The sequence below is a fragment of the Hemitrygon akajei genome, chromosome 6, assembly GCF_048418815.1.
Source record: "Hemitrygon akajei chromosome 6, sHemAka1.3, whole genome shotgun sequence".
Taxonomy (NCBI): Eukaryota; Metazoa; Chordata; class Chondrichthyes; order Myliobatiformes; family Dasyatidae; genus Hemitrygon; species Hemitrygon akajei.
This window is the reverse complement of record NC_133129.1, coordinates 61,294,564-61,310,599: the sequence shown is the minus strand read 5'-3', so window position 1 is coordinate 61,310,599 and position 16,036 is coordinate 61,294,564. Positions and strand designations below refer to the sequence as shown.

At 37.8% G+C, this 16,036-nt stretch overlaps 1 protein-coding gene across 9 annotated transcripts in view; it reads left to right on the top strand.

Annotated features, from left to right (window-relative positions):
* Positions 1-13,369, top strand: part of LOC140729085 (nuclear factor 1 B-type-like) — a 289,370-nt gene extending 276,001 nt beyond the window's left edge. For all 9 annotated transcript variants that reach the window (XM_073048423.1, XM_073048426.1, XM_073048420.1 and 6 more), the window contains one exon: positions 5,974-13,369. In XM_073048423.1, the coding sequence (XP_072904524.1) occupies positions 5,974-6,103 (130 nt within the window). In that variant the 3' untranslated portion in view covers positions 6,104-13,369. The remainder of the gene's footprint in view (positions 1-5,973) is intronic.
* The last annotated feature ends 2,667 nt before the right edge of the window (positions 13,370-16,036 follow it).

The following is a 16,036-nucleotide window of genomic DNA, read 5'->3' as shown; positions in this document are numbered from 1 at the left end:
ACATTGCTATCTAGCATTAGAAATCATTTCATGATTGCATCAAATGCACCCTCCACTTTTTCTTTGCTACCTTATTATTCCATCTGTTTCTTGTCTTGTTACTTATTAACCAAGAGCTACTTTTCCTTTTGCACCTCTTTATTTGTTTGAAAAATTCACCATAGTTTATTTCTCATCTGGTTCTTTATTTATTTGTTCTTTCATTGGAATGCCGATGTTGCTGGCAAAGCCGGCACTTACTGCTTGTCCTTAATTGTCCTTGAACAGAGTGGCTTACTGGGCCATTTCAGAGGGCAGTTAAAAGTCAACTATTTACTGATCTCTGCTATATCTAAAGCTTATTCTACTAGAATGAACACAGCTATAATTAGATTTCAAAAAGCACTTGAATAAAAACAAACTGTGGATAGTTAAAGTATGAAAGACAAGTAAAAATAGTCAAAAATAATCTACGAGTCAGACAGATTCAAGGGCCTTACATCAGAGCTGAAACATCGGCTCTGTTTCTTTCTTTGCAGATGCTGCCTGACATGTTGAATATCTGTAGTATTTCCTGTTCTAAAATAACTCTATTGATTCAAAAGACTGAAGTTATTCGAGGTCTTGACAAACCCTGTAAATTTCATTCTGCTTGTTCTGTCTGTGCTGCTGAAGATATCTTACACCTTGTTTAGTGAATTACGACGTACTTTGAAATCTACAAATCATACTTAATTGAGCAAAAATGAATTGATCAGTGTGCATGTTATGCCATATGAAGAGCCTACTGCAGTCAAAACTGGAGTGCAGCAAAAAATTTCAATGAAGACAATTAAATATGCTGAAAGGATGCAGTCTATTGAACTCTGAGCTAATAAAGTTAATAATAATTGTGAGGGTTATTGAAAATGGACTGGTGAGTTTAAAAAGCCAATGAGGAGGAATAAAAGGCAATTTTATAAATGCCCAGCAGACAATATTAAAAGACAGGATAAGAACTTGTACAGTATATAAAATATTAGACAACAATAAATTGCTTTAGACGTTAGTTGAGCCAGGCCTCTAGCACAAATTAGCTATCATTCCGCTCAAATAATATTCAGAAACATTAAAAATCTACTCAACTAAAATACTACTAAAATGTATAATTTAAGAAGTAAAATTAAAACAGTTAGTTTTGTTAATTAATGCATTTTAAAATATTTAATTAAATTTAAAAGAAAATTATGTTTAACACACTCATGTCTGTCAACCATTCCTTGCTGCAAGTAGGCATATTTCCCTTTGTAACTGGTGAAAAGGAACAGAGAGTTTGCACTTCACTCCAGATTCCATGGCGTATCCAACAGCAGAGTGCAGACAGAATGCCATCATTAAGCACTTCTAATGTTCTCTGCTTGGCAGGCGCCTCTATCACAACCCTGATACGAAAGAAGTTACATAGAGCCATAATACATTACAGCACAGAAACAGGCTTTTTGGCCCTTCTTGGCTGTGCCAAACCATTTTTCTACCTAGTCCCACTGACCTGCACCTGGGCCATATCCCTCCGTACCCCTCTCATCCATGTACCTGTCCAAGTTTTTCTTAAATGTTAAAAGTGAGCCCACATTTTCCACTACATCTGGCAGCTCATTCCACACTCACACCACTCTCTGTATGAAGAAGCCCCCCCTAATGTTCCGTTTAAACTTTTCACCCTTAACCCATGTCCTCTGTTTTTTTTCTCCCCTAGCCTCAGTGGAAAAAACCTGCTTGCATTCACTCTATCTATACCCATCATAATTTTATATACCTCTATCAAATCTCCCCTCATTCTTCTACGATCCAGGGAATAAAGTCCTAACCTATTCAACCTTTGTCTGTAACTCAGTTTCTCAAGTTCCAGCAACATCCTTGTAAACCTTCTCTGCACTCTTTCAACGTTATTAATGTCCTTCCTGTAATTTGGTGACCAAAACTGCACACAATACTCCAAATTTGACTTCACCAATGCCTTATACAGCCTCACCATAACATTCCAACTCTTATACTCAATACTTTGATTTATAAAGGCCAATGTACCAAAAACTCTCTTTACGACCCTATCTATCTGTGACGCCACTTTTAGGGAATTTTGTATCTGTATTCCCAGATCCCTCTGTTCTACTGCACTCCTCAGTGCCCTACCATTTACCTTGTATGTTCTACCTTGGTTTTTCCTTCCAAAGTACAATACCTCACACTTGACTGTATTAAACTCCATCTGCCATTTTTCAGCCCATTTTTCCAACTGGTCCAGATCCCTCTGCAAGCTTTGAAAACCTTCCTCACTGTCCACTACACCTCCAATCTTTGTATCATCAGCAAATTTGCAGATCCTATTTTCCACATTACCATCCAGATCATTGATATAGATGACAAACAATAATGGACCCAGCACTGATCCCTGTGGCACACCACTAGTCACAGGCCTCCACTCAGAGAAGCAATCCTCCACTACCACTCTCTGGCTTCTCCCATTGAGCCAGTGTCTAATCCAATTTACTACCTCACCACGTATACCTAGTGACTGAATCTTCCTAACTAACCTCCCATGCGGGACCTTGTCAAAGGCCTTACATGTTAGAAATTGCACAAAGAATCGCAAGATATTTGCTTTGGAAATTTTGAACTAGTTTTAATTTAGAAAGGAATACAGAACACTTTCCTCAAAACATGTTGACATAATAAGAGTCTTGACAAACATTAAAGAGAAACTTGAAAAAAGAACATAAATAAGACATGCGAGGATCTGCAGATGCGCAGGTGAGCAACACAAACAAGATACTGGAAGAACTCAGCAGCATCTTTAAAGGGAAATAAACAGTCGCTGTGTTATGCTAAGATCCTTCATCAGGACTGGAAAGAAAGTGGGGGGGGGTATAAGGGGTCAGCTTGTACTCCTCTCCCTCCCCTCATCTTCTTATTCTGGCTTTTGCTTCTTTTGTTCCAGTCCTGATGAAGGGTCTCAGCCTGAGACAGACTGTTTACACCGCTCCTTAGTTGCTGCCTGACCTGCAGAGTTACTCCAGCATTTTGAGTGTCTTGCTAAGAAGACTTGGGTTAGCTGAATTTGCAAGACCAAGACCGTGCAATCTAATGTAGGAGGGCATGTGATTATGTGGGTGGCTATAAGGAGCATGAGTATACATACAGCAGAATGATATCGAAAGAAACGCCTGAGCAAGGAGTCATTAGGTTCAAATAAATAATTCGGAGAAAATATGATTGCAAGTGACTTAAATCATGTCAAAGACTAATATTATTTAAAATTACATTGTAAGGAACATATGAGAAAAATGATCAAAGCGATAACAGATAGGAAAGTATAAAAACATTTTCTTTTTCTGGGGCAGTGGAAGAAATTGAAATTACCAGCAGTCCCTTTCTCCTATAATTATCAAACATGATGTCAAGTTCAAGTGTGATGTTATTTCAACTATATACATGTATACCACCAAACCAAACAACGTTCTTCCAGACCAAGGTGCACAACTCAGTGCACATAACTCACACACAACACATAATCTTATGAAAAATAAATTAACAAATAATAAGGTGCATTTATGCACAAGTTAAAAAGTAAACGGTATAATGATACTGGCAATTCATATGTAGTGGCACCTGGGTGGTGGCAGGAAGTTCAGCAGGCTCATGGTCTGGAGGAAGAAGCTGTTTCCCATGCAAATGGCCCTTCTCTTAATGCTGTGGTACCTCCTGCCTGATAGTAGAAGGCCAGAAAGATTGTTGGATGGATGAGAGGAATCATTGACAATGCTGAGGGCCCTCCATACACAGTGATCTTGGTAATATCTTGTATGGGTGGAAGGGAGACATCAATGATCCTTTCAGATGTCCTCAATATCCTTTGTACAGTTTTGCTATCAGATGCCTTGCTTTTGCTATACCAAATGGTGATACAGCTGATCAGGAAAATCTTAATGGTGCTTACACTTGGTTAGAATTGGGGGCAGGGCTCGGTGGGGAGAGGCCTCACTCGCCTCAGTGTCCTTAGGAAATAAAGACTCTGATCTACCTTCTTGACTCTGGCGGTCCATTCTGTGCCCCCCCAAAATCTCGGTGCTCCTAACTCTTTCCATTGCGGAGCCATGTACATGCAGTGAGGAATATTAATCCTGCACCTTCCTAAAGTCTGCCATCATCTCTTTAGTCTTGTCCACATTGAGACTCAAAATGGACTCGCACCATTCTAATAGCCACTCTAACTCCCCTCTATACACCATCATTGTTGATGAGGCCAGTCACTGTTGTGTCATCTGCAAATATGATGATTTGTGGAAATGGATCTAGCAGAACAATAAAGCATCAGTAGCATGAACTGCAGCAGTCCTGGGGGAAGCTGGTGCTCAGTGTGTTGGAGGCGGAGATGCTGCTGCCAATACAGACCTGAGTGATAGTACGCATATACAAGCACAATATCTGCTTTTAACAGCACCACCATCTAAAAGCAGTAGAATTTAAACTCCTGTGCACACCCCTGTATATTCCTGTTAGATTACTGCTTGCAGTTTCCTTCTGTAAATTCTACTACTGATCTGAAATTGGACTCACAAGGTTTGTCAGAGAAGAAATTGTTATGCAGAAGAACTTAAGTTCTAAGTAAATTTTGACTGGAACAAAGGAAGTTGTGGAATAAAAATATTTTAAATTATAAATGTTTTGGGTAGAGATCGTAGAAGAAGATTATTGCCTTCAGTGGGAATCACTGACAAGAGGTTTTTCATTTCATATCATTGCTCGAGAATGTGAAGGAAGAGGGACAGAAGATCTTTATGGAAAGAGAATACAGAGAACTAAGTTATAGTACTACACTATCCTATTTAAGGAGGCATTGAAAAAAATACTTAAGTAACAGATGATTCTCACTCTTGAAAGAGAGCAAGCTGGGAGTTTGGTACTAAATTTAGTGATCTAGCAAAGGGCTGACAGAGGCATAATGGATTGATTACACTTTTTTTTTGCAAGCTTCTTATGATTCCACAAATAAGGTTTTCAAAACTGCCTGCAGTAATTTATTTTTATATACTTTTCAAAATAGATGCCGCACAATTTTAGTTGTTTATTATGCCTCATTATGGTAGTTTTCAGAGCGTAATCACTTCCTTTGGCGGCAGCTGCCCCAAGTATTTAAAGTAATTTTTATAAAGTTGGTTGAATCCCCTTGTAGCCAAGCTCTTCTTTATTGAATTAAGGACAGGAAATGGTGGGAATACTCCATCATTGGGCATCATCTGTGGAAAAAGAACTAGAGTTAATGTTTCACATCTACTGTATAATTTCTCATTGGAATTGAGTTGTGTTGGAGTCCAAGTGAAGACCAGTATAACACTCTGATATTCTACAACTTCCAGGATTGTGGTGCTGCTGACTAGCAGATTTTCTGAACTATTGGATGTAATTGCAAATAATACCTAAGCATACTTTAATTTCACTCTTTTTTTAACATGTTAACAGTATTGGAATTAATTTCCTAGTGAATGCCGTGATTTAAAGGGAACGGAAAATATAGAAGTACTATGAACCTCTGCTCAGACTCCAAACCCACCCATCCTGGACACCAGTCCCCTCCTCTGACTGCACATCTGTCCACAGTCTGGGCACTGACCATGAGGTCTAGTGTCTCTGGGTGAGAAGCAGACTCCAGACCACCTCTCGCCCTACGACTCTGGACCTCATGCTCACATTTCAGAAATACCAAACCATCAGAATTTCCAAAGACTTGGATGCCAGCTTATCAGAGTTTTGTGTAGCATAGAGCTGGTTAATGCTGAGATTAGTAATTTTTGTTTTCATGGACACAAATTTTAGGTTTATTAATTGAGTTTTTAAGATGGTTTCATAAGTATTAATTGTGCCACTTGGTAATTCTTATATCTATAGTCCTGAATTAAGTTATATTTAATTATATCTTCTTTCTCTCTCTCTCCCCCCCCCCCCCCTCTCTCTCTACAGTCCTGGTACCTGGGCTAGTTTGGTCCCATTCCAAGTGTCAAATGGGGCTACCATCCTGCCAACCAATGTACAGAATTACAGTTTAAACTTTATCAGTGAACCCTTCCTCCAAGCAGAAACGACAAACTGAGGACAACAAGGATCAAGCCGCATCTCTGGATTGTATAGAAAAGTCTTCAGAAACACAGACAAGTGATTGCTGCACTCACAATCACCAATTTCTTGCAAGCTTAAAATCTGCATAAATGGTATTTCATCTGTGATACTAAGAAGGTGATTTTAGTATTTGATGGTGAGGTGACAGATTATGTCTATGTGACCGGCCTTTATTGAACAATGAATCCACTAGGGGACAATTGTTTAATTTCCAGATCTGATAAACATTATACACTTATTAGCTTTTAGATGTTTGAGAGTTTGCATGTTTAGCCAATTAGTGGGGTTCAGGTATCTTTTTTTTCACTCAGTCCAAGAGTAGTTAAACTACAGCCCAGTCCTCCTGGTTGATGAGATTTGACTTTGTAAGGTAAAGGCTGGATGAGGAATGTACATGTAATTTTGTGTTTTCTACAAAATTGTTGTCTGAGGGGACAAAAAGCCCATAAAGCACACAATTAGTCTATGCACACTATGCTACTGCAGAAAACAAAACAAAAAAAAAAGTTACATCCAGTTGTACTGGATTTACATTTGATGATTGGCTCCACAAGTTATTCTTGTCACTGAACCCTCTTTTCCTTTTACTTTTAATGCTTAGTATACAGATCTGAACAGAACAAATTTGATGCAAGACTGCATTTGGAAAAGCACCATAGTGTAGTTTGAAGCTGTAATTGTCCCTCAAAGTATCAGATGCATTACAAGTATCTGAATGCAAGAATGAAGCTTGCTGATATTTTTATGTTTCCCCTAAAATGTCAGTAATTCTTTAAAAGAACACTTAAGAGGCAAGTGCAATTTAACATATCTGATTAAGGGGATTAATAAAAGTCCTTATGCCCTAGGACTCTAAATTGAGGGGATGCAATATATAACCTTTAAATAATTCTGAACAGTTCTTATCGTCCCCTTCGAATGTGCATTAATTAAGGAAAGAATAGAATGAAATATGGACACATCCTGCTGTGACATGCTTGCTTAGGAAAGCAATTGAATGGAATTGAAAATTCTGCACTTGATTCCTTGTTCTCCAATACCTCTGTGGAATTTAAAAAAATATGTAATATATATGTATCAGGTGTGTCAGGAAAAAAAAGCATGGCATTAGCAGTTTCCAAGGACACAGATGCCAAGGTGAATTGGTGTCTCATGGAGGGTATTGGTGAAGAGCACCACAGTTTACAATGGCAACAGGATGCAGCCGCTAATATTTTCCGCACTCTACCGTGTAAACGCTGTTTTTAATCACAGGGTGCTGAGTATTGCATGGTGCTTTTCTTTAGCCTTGCTATCTGCCTGATAGTGCTAGTGGCAGGACACCAGTGTGTGCATGGCAAGTCAATTTTGCCTCTTCTGTTTCTCTGTAACTCTAATGGATCTATCCTTGATTTGCACGAAGTTATATAGTCCACATTACGTGCCTTGCCTTTAAAATAAAACAGTGACATCACTGCACACGTTTGCTGCATATATTATAGCTCATCCTATAAAATTTACCATTTGTATGAAAAAAAGTTATTTTGTACTCCAGAGGACAGTGTGACATCACTAATTGTCAATATTCAAATACTTTGACTTTGTTATCTCATTTATAAAGCATATCATGGCTGTGTATAGTTGGTGCTTAAAATTTTTAATCAGCCAGTAATATTTTTCAGTATTTTTGGCAAGTTTTTTCTATTAATCTTTCATGTTTTTCATCTATCAATTACTTGTTTGGGAATTTTTGAACTTGTAAGAATTATGCAATACCAAGTTTTGTCTATATAGGTAAAGCTTTTAGCTATATTGATTATCACATTAGTATGCAGATTAGGTGATGTAAGCTTTTTTTTTCCATTTTAATTGACCAAAGTGGTGCTGCTTTCTATGCAGTATGATAGGTCCTTAAAAGATGGTCAGGGGAGGATGCTTTGGGGAGGGGGGATTTTTAAGGCGAGCTCTACAGCACAGCTGTGATACAATGCCATTTGGAAGACAGAGGCTGCAAAGTAACTGTTCTGTCTACTGTGACAAGCTTTCAACTTGGTTCTTCTATTGACTTTCCACCTGGGGTGCAAGATGAACTCATTGAATTAAAAAAATAGTATATTAAAAAAAGTTGACATTTTCACAGGAGACAGGCTTGACTTGAGCTTCAATATCAGTTAAGAGCTGTGATTTTCTCTTGTGAAAAATTTACTTTGGCAGCGATCTATCACTGCTGGCCTCCAATTCCAGCAGCAAATCTATAGGTCTTAAATCTTCTGTCCAATGTCCAACACTGATGACTCAACTGAGCTTTTTATTCTTTAGAGGTGACTTAATCTATTCAGTCTCGAACCAGTCTAGCAGTTGATTTAGAGATGAAATGATATTCATTTCATTTCTCTAATATTCTGCTCAAAAATGTTTTTTTTTTAAATTCAAATAGCTCTTAATATTTTAGCTTCCCAAGGAGATTTATATTTTATCAATGATATCAATTCCTCATTGTTAAGTATCAGTGCAGCCTAAAGCCAAATCATTTGGAATTGCAAAAATCTCAAATCAAGATATAAACAATTCAGTTTCAAATATAAGTTTAAACAAAGGTGATTTTAGTTAACCCAATGGATCATCAGTGGAAAATTATTTGAGCAAGTCTCTTTATTGCTTAACTGTAATGACAGATATTAAGTTTCACAAGGAAACTTGAGAACACAGTTTTTTAAAATGTTGTCCCAAATTCTGAGCATTTACTGACACTTCATCAGGCAACTTGTTGGAGACTGGGCAGGATATGACAGAGTGAACAATCTGTTGTTAAGGTAACAAAAATCAATTTATTCAGAAAACAAAATTGATTGAAAGAATAGTGGAAAGAAAAAAATTCGGCAACAGTTCCTTATAAAAGCAGGGTTATTTCTCCAAAATATTGCAGTGAATAGAGGATAGTTTTCTATAAATTATGTGCCTAAAATCAGTCTCAGTAACCTACACAGTAAGGTCTCTAGGCTTGATTGACAGGAGAATTACCCAATCATTTCTGCTCTAACTGGCTATGACATTTTTACGATGTGATAGCCTAAGGTGTATGCCGAAGAGCTTTTCTCTTCATAAGAAAAGGGAGGTAATGAAAGGGAGGTTCTTGAGAATCAACTTTATGACATTAGAGGGCTTTGCAACTCAAGTCAAGTCTCTGCTCTCCTCCTTCACCAGGATGCCAATTCTGATAAACTGAAGCCACCCCGTTCTATGTGCACTGTTTCTGCCTTTTGCTAAAGTGCTTTGCAGCCTTGGCCATTTCCCCAGTGTGTTGTAAAAGTTAAGGCAAAATAGATTGGGAAAAAAATTAACAGCAAAGGAGACTTGTATTGAAAAAAATCTGGCAAAAACAAATATCTATAGCAATAGCTGTGGGAGTATGATTCAAGCACGGCATCTCAGTGAATAAGTGTTAGTAGATTTGTTATGGTTGTGTAATGTGAGGGGAAACAAAGAGGGGTCTTGAAAATGAACCACCTGCCTTGCAGACTGTAATTTGTACACTGTATAGTTTTGTTAAGAACATTTTAAAGTAATTACCCTTTTTTGTAATGCTAACATTTTTTTAAATGAGTTAATTGGGGGAAGAAATTATTACACTGGCTTTTGAAAGACCAGTTTATTATGCCATTTTTAAGAGAAAAAAATCCTGTCTGGAAACTGGACTTGAGTTAAAACTCTCCAGTTACCTAATTTATATATTACAAAAAAGACTGTCCATATGCTGAACTTGTGTAATCCTATGCTTAAAAAGTGTAGGTTCCTAATTTTTAATCCAGTTTTAAATGGAGAAAAGTTATATTTTATGAAGGTTATTTTGTTGTATTTAGTGTTGAAAAGGTTGGTTTGCAGAAACATTTCATATTGTCGGAAGGAATACTGTTTTTATTAGTGTGTATGGCCTACAGTAAAAGTTTGTGTGAGTTTAAATGTTGGTATTTATGATTAGAGAGAAAGTGCACAAGGGGTTTGACAACAAATCCAGTACTGGCAACCCACCCAATGAATGAACCCAGAGAAGATTCCTGATTGATCTTGTACAGTGTGGAAACCATACAAGAGTACTCAGGGAACCACCTGGGACCTCTTGGTTATGGCACTGGTAAGGATTTTGTTTTTGTTGCACACCACTGCATTGCACTTGCACCATGCAGAGATGTCAGAAAGATATCCCATATACAGTGTACAGTATTCTGTTTTTGAAAGGACAATGCAATGTTGCTGGCGGTTAGGTCCCAAGATAATACCAGACATGGTTTACTTGTTCCTGTTAAAGTCTGCAGCTGATAATAACCAGCTGCATGCTTTGTGAGACTTCTCCCAATTTGATGGCAAAATTTATTCCTGCTAATCTTTAATGTGTAGCACATGATAGTTCAGAAGGAAATAAAAATTTTAAGAAAACGGTTTAAGAAAGGGTGCTAATTAACTCTTTCATATTTGCACTTTTTAAAACTAATTCTCCATATGCCTTTCAAGCAGAAAATTGCTCCTTAGCTTTTTATTTTCTTTTTTATTTGAATTTTATAATTCCTGAGCATGCAGTTGGCAGCTGAACAGACTTCACTGGAATATGCAGCAGGATAGCTAACATCAGTGGTTTTAACTGAATAAGATTAAGTCTGGACCACTGATGTTGCCTTTTTTAAATCTGCAAAATAGCATTTGCACCAGTTCCTTCTCAGGGGGCAGTGTTGTGGGAGGGTGGGTGGTGGGTTTGGCGCAGATGCCACAGCAGCAACTTATTGTACTGTTCCATCTCACAGTGCTTTTGCCACTTTGTTAGTAGTTAAAGGGGACATGTTGGAAATGGTCAATTTTCACCTTTTTGTTGCAGCTTTTTTTTTCTTACAGGAGGTATTTAATAGCAAAAAAAGATTTAAAAAAACTTTCTCTAGGTATGAGTCTCTGGAAATATCTGTATTTTAAGAATTTACTGTATGTTTAAATTTGTAAAAAATGGTCTCAGTATCAGTGGCGACTTCTCACCTCACCCAAAAGATGCCTAACCACTCTGAAAAAAATCAATGTTCTCAATCCAACCATCCCTGAGTTTGAGTCATTTGACCTCCTTTCCATTACAGACATTATGCGATTCTAATTTCTCTTGATAATGAACAATTCCAACGAATCTTCTGCCAATTTAATGGAAATGACTGGATTATGATTCCAGATGCAAAAAAAAAATAGCAATAATGGTCTCCATAATAAAATAGTGGCTAATTACATTTGGCAGTGTAAGCTGCTCCAGCTTTTTGCTTTCAGATTATTGTATATTATACACTTATAATTAAAAGTAACATTGCTGAACAGGTTTAGCAAATCAGGCACCACACACAAAGAAGGGAAAGACAATGACGTTCTGGACATAACCCTTTGTCAGGTTTACTAGGAAACGTAGAGCAAGGGGGAGGTTTATACTCGAACTTTCGTTAGTGCTCTGGGAAAGGCTTACATCAAAAACAGTCTCATGTCAGAGTGTCAGAATTCTGATGATCATCTCAGTGTTTCAACATTTGCTATTTTTGTTTCAGATGTCCACCACCTACATGTATAGATTGAGTTTTGTTATGCAGGCTTATTAATTCCTAAATTAAGCTTGCACATTGATGACAATATGGAACCATTCTTAAATAGGGAAGTGTGGTTGTACTAAGTTTGCCTTCTTGAAATGATAGGAATACAAATGTACTCATTGAAGAACACATTGTTGAGTGATAGGTACGTGATTTTAAGAAGTTTTAAACTCACAGATAGTTATCTTGTTAGGTATACAGTGCTATCAAGTGGGAACTTCTAGTTTCACTAAAGCATATGTAAATAAAACACACATAATTGATAGTTAGGTAGACCATAACATGACTCTGTAACCTTTTCTCTTCCAAGGTAGTCAGCTAAACAGCATATCTCAGCATCCCTTCTTCCTTCTAGAATCAAAGGGATAACTAGTCAGAACTAGCAGAAACAATATTCCGCAATATTTCAATCTAGCAGAAACAAAATATTTCTCATGTGTTGCCTGCCTGACTGGACTGAAAAGTTCAATCCTGTAGGATCTGTCCCATCTGTTCCAACAAACCTCAATATTTCTCACAAATGACAAGAGGTTGCAAAGCCTTTATATTTAAGAGGCAGCAGTCAGGTCCACTGACACTGAAACCACTTTCATCACAGAACTGTTGTGTTTCTAAATAAATAGCATGATGCATTTTTATTATCAAAACTGTGCTGCAGGGACTGATGTGTATTATCAACTGAAGGAACTTTGTTATAACCTTGGTCACTACAGTAATGTATGTTCCTTTTATGGAGACCTTGGGATATTAAATTGAATTATGTTAATGCAAAATGAGGATTTGAATCAAAAAAAATACCAGCATATGTTTACCAAAAATGTCAAACAAGCAGTGCCTGTTTAATCTTGCAGTCTCTGTTGAGTTCAGTTGTAAATCAATTCATTCAGACAACTTGTTTTCTGCAAAAATGATCCAACTTGCAGAACGTAAGGGTAAATCCTGCCTAGCTGTCAGCTTCCAAGAGCTTGTTTACCTGCTCCATATTCACAAAGGTAGTTACACATATATATATATTGCATTGATGTGTGTAACAGCCCAGATACCATTTAAGTCTTGACACTGCGCATTGTACAGATATTCTTTTCGTTGCGAGTGTGGCTCCTAGTCAATCTGCAGATGGTAATTCTGAGAGGAAGGGAAGGGAGCCCACTTGTAAACCTTTTGAGATCTTTCTCTTGAGAACAACTTTTGTAGGACTGTGTGTTTCCATAGATACATGATGCTACGTTTAGTCCAGTAGTAGGTAACAAGTAGTCAGTAAGTGCTTGCTAGCCACGCACCAGGGTTGTTCCATTTTGAAACTTGTGATGCTTTAGTCCCATACACACTACTATAGTTGCCAAAAGGAGCAAAAGGAAAAGGTAACTGAATTGGCCATGGACAGTAAAGTACTCTTGCTCTCCATGTCTGGGTCCAGATGTCTGAGATGGTTTAAAGGCATTGAGAACTGTCCAGATTGTTCCCTTACAGAGCCTAAATCTTCACAAGTTTTAAACTGGTGTAAATTCAGCTTGACTTATGTGATTGTAACTGTTATATCCAGCCTATACTGCTAGCAGCTGCTCATACTGCAGTCAATTACTGGAAGTGGATATGTTCCCTATGCAAATAAAGAAAAAAAAACAACTTAAAAATAAAAATAAGCTATGCTACAACCATTGGTGTTCTGTCTCTTTGTTCATTCCTGAGGAGGTAAATGATACACTTTCAATAGAATTTCAAGTTTGGCCTTGACTGATTCAAGTACTAAGGTTTCAAAGCTTAAAACCCATATTAGACACAAAAAAAACAGAAGCAGCATTGAAATTTGAATTTCTTGCTGAATTTTTTTTTACTGGATTGCCCTGTGAATTATATAGGTTGTTCTCTATTCTCTGTTACTGTTATTTACAGGTACTTAAAATGACTATGCTTTTACTTGCCTTAGCTAACACACAAAAAAAATTTTCTTGCCTAACACACACAAAGCTGATGGAATTCAGCAGGCCAGGCAGCATCTATAGAGGGAAATGGACTGTCGATATTTCAGCTCCAAACCTATTAGTCCAGATGAAGAGGCTTGACCTGAAATGTTGACTGTCTATTTCTCTCCATTGATGTTGTCTGATCAGCAGTGTTCCTCCAGTTTTTCATGTGTTGCTCCAGATTGTCACCTCTACCATCCCAGAGTAGGGAATTCACCACATTTGGAGCCCTCTACAGGGTACCTAGGAGTAATAAAAAGAAAATATTGTTTTCAACCAGTTACAATGATGAGTCCCTGCTAAATTCCTTCCTTATTTATGGACTTTTCTAACTCCTCTCCAACCACCCTCTCTCATTCTGCCACCATTGCCCTGTGCTTTCTGACCTTCTCTGGCTCCAGTTAATAGCATCTTAAAATCATCTTCCCTATTTTTAAATCTTCATGGTGATCTCATACCATTCCAGCTCTACAACCGTTCTCAGACCCATACATTTGTTAAGAGTACTCTTCCAATTCTGGTCCCTCTGGTCATTCCTAGTTGTAGCTGAACAGTACAACACAAGAACAGGCCCTTTAACACACAAAGTTATGCTGAACTAATTGTGCCAACCTAATGGCACTTAATCCCTTCTGCTTGTGCTCAGTCCATATAATTTCATTCTCTGCATTTTCATTTGCCCACCTAAGAGCCTCTTAAACACCTTTCTTATATCCACTTACAGCACCAACATGGCAGCACATTCCAGGCAGCCTCCACTACATGTAAAATAAATTATCCTGCACAAATCCTTTTAACTTACCCTCCCTCATCTTAAGTGCATGCCTTCGAGCTTTAGACATTTCAACTCTGGGAAAAGATGTTTAATCTATCAATGTCTGTCATAATTTATAAACTAACATCTGGTCTCTCCTCATTTTCCAGAGTAGACAACCATAGACTGTCCAACACCTACTGCACATGCCACTAATCTGGGCGACATTCTGCTAAGCCTTTTCCTGAGCCCTCTCAATAGCCTCCAATCCTTCCCATAACAGGGCAACCAGAATTGAATGCAATACTCTTAGAGGTGGCCTAAACAATGTTTTATTAATGTACAGCACAACTTCCTGATTCTTGAGCTCAGTGCCTCAACTAATAAAGGCATGCATGTCATAAGCTTTATTTACTTAGTCATGCATGGCTACTGTCATGCAGCTATGGACTTGGGCTCTAGAAACCAAGCCTTTAGATGCCAGACATAAAGTGGATCACTTTCTGAGGACATATGTACAGTATACCCTGATGGTTCCTATCTACTAAGTCTATGTAGTTTCCATGTACTTTTGGCAGATATTCCAAATACAGATCTATCATTGCCCACAAGAAAATGAATCTCAGGGTTGTATATGGTAAATATATGTACTTTAATAATGGCCTTAGTTTGAACTTTGATCATTTTGTCCACTAGTTTTATTTCCTTTTTCCTTATCCCAGTTTGACTCATTTCCTCTCAAAATTATTCCACGCAATTCACTAATTTTGGGCATGCATATCTTATTCCTTAAGTAATCCTTAAGCCTTCCACTCTCTAATTACCATTGCAGTCTTGAGTACTTCTTGGATAAGCCTATGGTCTCCCTCTCTTTTCTCACAGAAATCTCTGGGGGTACTTTAGGTGATAACCACTATCATCCAATGAACAACAGTTTCAACCATCCAACTCTTGTGCCTGTCTCCTGGCCCAGTGTATCCTCCAGTGATACTAACCTGTGTCACACCCATCTTTAACCAATCAGTGCTTATTCAGTGGACTTTTTGTCAGAGTACCAGCTATCATTTTTTTTTTCTCTTTTCTCTGCATTAAGCTGCTGAAGGTTGTAAATCTAGTCAGCTCCATCTTGGTTACTAGCCTACAAAGCACCCAGGACATCTTTAGGGAGCAGTGTCTCAGAAAGGCAGCATCCATTATTAAGGACCTCCAGCACCCAGGGCATGCCCCTTTCTCACTGTTACCATCAGGTAGGAGGTACAGAAGCCTGAAGGCAAACACTCAGTGATTCAGGAACAGCTTCTTCTCCTCTGCCATCCAATTCCTAAATGGACTTTCAATCTTTGGACATTACCTCACTTTTTTTTAACATACAGTATTTCTGTTTTTGCACGTTTTTAAAAATCTATTCAATATACATAATTGATTTACTTGTTTATTTATTATTATGATTTATTTTATTTATTATTATTATTACTTTCTCTCTCTGCCAGATTATGAATTGTATTGAACTGCTGCTGCTAAGTTAACAAATTTCACATCACATGCCGGTGATAATAAACCCAATTCTGATTCTGATTCTTCTTCCATAGTGTCCACGGATAAAT